Source organism: Pygocentrus nattereri, chromosome 17, assembly GCF_015220715.1.
Source record: "Pygocentrus nattereri isolate fPygNat1 chromosome 17, fPygNat1.pri, whole genome shotgun sequence".
In the NCBI taxonomy this organism is placed as follows: Eukaryota; Metazoa; Chordata; class Actinopteri; order Characiformes; family Serrasalmidae; genus Pygocentrus; species Pygocentrus nattereri.
Genome location: NC_051227.1, coordinates 40,997,322 through 41,002,061, shown reverse-complemented (window position 1 = coordinate 41,002,061; position 4,740 = coordinate 40,997,322). Strand labels below are relative to the sequence as shown.

General features: G+C 42.5%; 1 protein-coding gene across 1 annotated transcript in view; it reads right to left on the bottom strand.

Moving 5' to 3' along the window:
* Window positions 1-2,645: 2,645 nt before the first annotated feature.
* Window positions 2,646-4,740, bottom strand: part of LOC108412371 — a 4,155-nt gene continuing 2,060 nt past the window's right edge. The window contains exons 3-5 of the mRNA XM_037546498.1: window positions 3,786-3,860; window positions 3,524-3,678; window positions 2,646-3,434 (exon numbers count right to left, since the gene is read on the bottom strand). Coding sequence (XP_037402395.1) covers window positions 2,867-3,434; window positions 3,524-3,678; window positions 3,786-3,860 — 798 coding nt within the window. The 3' untranslated portion in view covers window positions 2,646-2,866. The remainder of the gene's footprint in view (window positions 3,435-3,523; window positions 3,679-3,785; window positions 3,861-4,740) is intronic.

The window sequence follows — 4,740 nt, the reverse complement described above, 5'->3', positions numbered from 1 at the left end:
ATAAATGTAATTTACAATATGTGGGTGAGACTAAAAATAACCTGGCTACCCGCATGTACCAACACAGGCACAATGTGAGACACAGAAAAGAGGCTCATACCCTGTTGATTCAGCATTTCATCAGACATGGATCGGAATCACTGAGAGTTATGGGACTGGAGTGCAGTGCTCTGTGGTCCCTCAATGCCAGAAAGAAAAAAGAGAGGGAATGGATAGATAAACTGGGATCGATGCATCTGGGGGGCCTGAACGAACAGAAAAGGACCATTTTGTAAATCTGTGCAGGAACTAAGGAGAATGGGAGGATATATTTTGTGATTGACAGTGGATAGGCCAGTGCATAACACAGGTACCAGACCAGTGGGGTTTTCCTAATTGGCTGGTGGCCGTGGTGATTTGGGACTTTGGTGATTTGGGATTATCCAAAGGATTATACCTTATCCTTAACCCCACTCTTAAACCTGAATTTAAACCCTTATTAAATCTAAACCTAACCCTGCCCCAACCTTAACCCCAGCCTTAAACCTGAACTTAAACCCTTATTAAATCTAAACCTAACCCTGCCCCTAAAACCTAACCTGAAACACCATCTCTAAAACCTAACTTTAACCCCACCCTTTACGTAAACCTGACTTAATCCTCACCCGATTAAAACCCAAACCGGAGGAAGTCTGGGGTTGAATTATAAATGTAGTTCTTAGTCCCTTATGGCCATAGCCTTAAATCTTAAATACCCTAACCACTGTCTGGCAACCCTGCCTGTCCACTATGTTCGCACGTGCTACCGGGATAGCCAGGGTGGACACTGAGCTTGGGGGAATCGCAGAGATGGGGAACATCTCCTGGTATCCACTCATGCCTCTGTGCTACGTGAGCGCCTTCCATGGTGGTCCGGGTGAATGTGGTGGCCATGGCTAACATGCATTTTTGTCTGTCATGTTGGAATTTGTGGAGTGTGAGTGGTCTCAATGGTTAAGAGCACACCGCGGATCTGTGTTCGCATACTCACTGTAGGCCGAGGGCGTATCAAGATCAAGTGAGTCTGGTGCACTGGCGGAGGGGCCAGCTTCTGAATGGATGCACGAGATTCCCAGTGTCCCTACTTACTATCTAGTGAAACCACAGCCAAGGGAGCGGGCTTGGCAGAATCAGTGGGGAAAGAAGACCCTGTTGAGGTTGACTCTGCCACACGTTTGTTGCAGAGGCAACAAATGTGTTGCAGGGCCTGCAACACATTTGCTGCACATGCTTTTTCTTACTTTCAACAGCAAATACACAGCACAGCTTGCTATTTTAGACTCTTTGTGTTATCAGGCTTTGGTCTATATTGTTTATTTTCATTTTTATACCCTTTTTTCATTTTGCAACAAATGGGTTGCAGAGAGGAATGTCCGACACGGCCGAACGGTTGGGTGTTTTTCGTTGGCTATTTTTTCCCTTACTTATCTCTACTTTAAGCTGCTGCTTTCACAAAAAAGCCCACATTTTGCACAATCCTCAACGCTTTTGCATCAACACCTGTAACCTATTGGTTGCAGGGAATACTGCAGTACTGTTAATTTTTTTGAAAACCATTACAAGGAATGAGGTTGGCATCGGAAAGTTCTTGACCTCCTCTACAACATATATTAGTATCAGGATGATTCATTAAGTTTTCACTGAGTTACAGCTGTTCAAATGTAACTTTGCAGGTAATATTTACAGCTCTGTATCTCGGGTTCTCCAAAACTATTACAGACAGCCAGGGTGGCCTTTGAAAGCACTCAAATGCTTTTATAATCTTTCCAAGTTTCAGGCAGATTGGTTCAGATTTCAGCGAGTTAGCTCTGTTTATACGTGGCGCGAAAGTCGCATACTGTGGCCGCCTGAGGTGCACTATTTTCGGTTAGACAAAAGCCCTGTTTACCGGTCCATATCTCTGGCTCTGTACAAGGTATAGACACAAACCTTATGTCGTTGGATAGGTCTTCACATGCTCTATAAAGTGTTCTCTTGTCATTTTGCGATCAAACCTTTGCCCGCGATGATAGAACGTTTAGAATATCGCCACATTTGAGGGTGCAGTTCTCCGCGGGACTGCTATTCACATGGATGTCCATGGGCTCGTTGGAAAGAGCATGTCTCACGCTACAAGTGTATTAAATTTCTTGTGGATGTGTTTAGATTTCTTTGAGTTACGGCCGTTCAAAATCAGTCACAGGGATACCTTCATTCTGGAAGTTGCCAACCTCACTGACTTTTATCCAGCGGGTCACAGCAGCCATGCGGCCGCCTGAGGTGCACTATTTTAGGCTATAGAAAAGCCATGTTTACCGGTCCATATCTCTGGCTCTATACAAGGTACAGACACAAACCTTATGTCGTTGGATAGTTCTAGACATGCTCAACAACATTGTGTATTGACATTTTGCGATTAGATGTTGTACTATGAAGATACAGAGCTTTGAAAAATATATGTTAGAGTGCAGTGTGTCCACAGTAAATAACCCTGCTGGGGATCTTAGAGTCAGAGGGCCTTCATTTGCAAGACAATAGCAGCAGGGTCCCTTAGCTTTGGGGGATGGGAGGAGCATGCTCTCAGTCTGAATATCTAAGCAGAAGTATTGCTGACCAGCCATGTCAAAGAACAAATAAGACCAGACAAATATCAGGAAACAATCAGTTTATTGAAGTTTGCAGAAGTTTTGCAAGTACATACAGAAGAAGTACATACAGATAAAGCTTTGTGAAAATATATTACACATATTACATATATAACTTAGCCTAACCCTAATCCTATCTCTTATCCTAACTAACCCTAATATTTACATTTCTATCTACATATTTATTTACATTTTCAATTAAACTCAGATTTTTGCTGCAGGGACTACAGCCAAACAACTAAATCTAACCCCTCCCCAGCAAAAGACTTCCTGTTGACGCCGTAATCAAACAGGAGCTCCTCTTGGACTTTAATATTGCGTATGGCAATGAAGAGGATTACATCTTTGCCATCTACACTATACAACCGTGGTCGTAAATTTGCCTTCTTTGAGGAATGATTAATTAAACGGCCAAATGTGCACATTCCTGGATGGCACGGACACTCTTCCTCATGAGCGTCAATACACCGGGCTACCTGTCCAGAATTATAAAAAAACATGTACCCACTCTCTTTCTCTGCTGTCGCTGTATGGGTCGCTAAGCCCTCCTGCCTCGACACCACTTTACCGTGGTAGTCGCACACAACTTCCCCCAAGGCAAAAGGCCTTGTCACTAACACTCCCCTGCCCTTCCCCTCTATATCTGCCACCGCAAGTCTCTTCCACCTCTGCGTCCTGCAAAACTTCTGCAGCACAACACTGTCCATTGCAACATCGATGCCCCCAGATGGCTTCCACTGCTGAACGATGGATGCAGCATCTGGAAGGTTTGCAGAAGTAGAGATCGAACCACTGTGAAAAGAAAACACAAAAAAACAAAACATACAATTAAAATCTAGCATTATCACAGCACATATCTAAAACCTAATGCCATTTATAACATAACTATATCAAAGATTAAGCATCTTACCATCTCCTGTTCCTGGGTAAGAACAAAGGTGGCCACCTGAGTGGCAGCAGTCTTATGCTCCTTTACTGCCACCACAACGAAACCAGGACGAGTGTCATCTCTCCTTCGGCTGATCCATTCCGTGACCTACAGCACACAAACAAATGATTCATTTGTTAAACTGAGTGAATGATTCAAATACTGAAATCAGAAAGAAATAAAAAAATAAGACTTATAACTAGGTTAATACTTACAGTCATGTGCTCAACAACTCCAGGCCGCTGGGCATGCTCCAGAATCACAATGGCCTCTAGGTAATAGAGGACCAGCTGCAGAGGAATTTACACAATTCACAAACCATCTTAATCAATTCAATCATTCGATTAAGATTAAATATACATTACACAGGACAGAGGTCAATTTTTTGGACACTGTAACTTATAAAGGTAATGGTTTTCTAAATGACCATAAACTTCATGTCAAGGTCTATTTCAAGGAAACAGATACGCATGTCCTTCTATTCAAGTCCAGTTATCACCCAAAGCATACTTTTAGGGGTATTGTGAAATCTCAACTCCTGAGGTTTCACAGAATCTGCACTCAGGAGGAGGATTTCTGGACTGCAAAAGAGATCCTTTTTCAGGCCCTCAGACGACGCGGGTACTCCCGTTCATTTCTTCGGGGATGCCTGGAGGGATATCTATCCGAAAAAGAGAAAGAAACCACAGAGATGATTCCATTGATTACCACTTTCTCGAAAGGGAGTGTGGATCTAAATAAATTAAAAGATAATTTTATCAATTTTACCACGTCTGATGGAATGCTGAAGCATCACAGGATAATCTCGGCCTACCGTAAGAATAAAAATTTAAAGGACCTATTGGTACACACCAAATTACCTCCATTACAGGGAATCAGAACTAAACCTAATATTATAGAATTTGAACCCAAACGTTGGATCTCCAATCCAAACACTAAAATCTTATTTTCCATTTGGCCACCTCTAAAACCAGATATTTCTAACTATGTCTATTTAATTTATTGCTATAAATGTAATTTACAATATGTGGGTGAGACTAAAAATAACCTGGCTACCCGCATGTACCAACACAGGCACAATGTGAGACACAGAAAAGAGGCTCATACCCTGTTGATTCAGCATTTCATCAGACATGGATCGGAATCACTGAGAGTTATGGGACTGGAGTG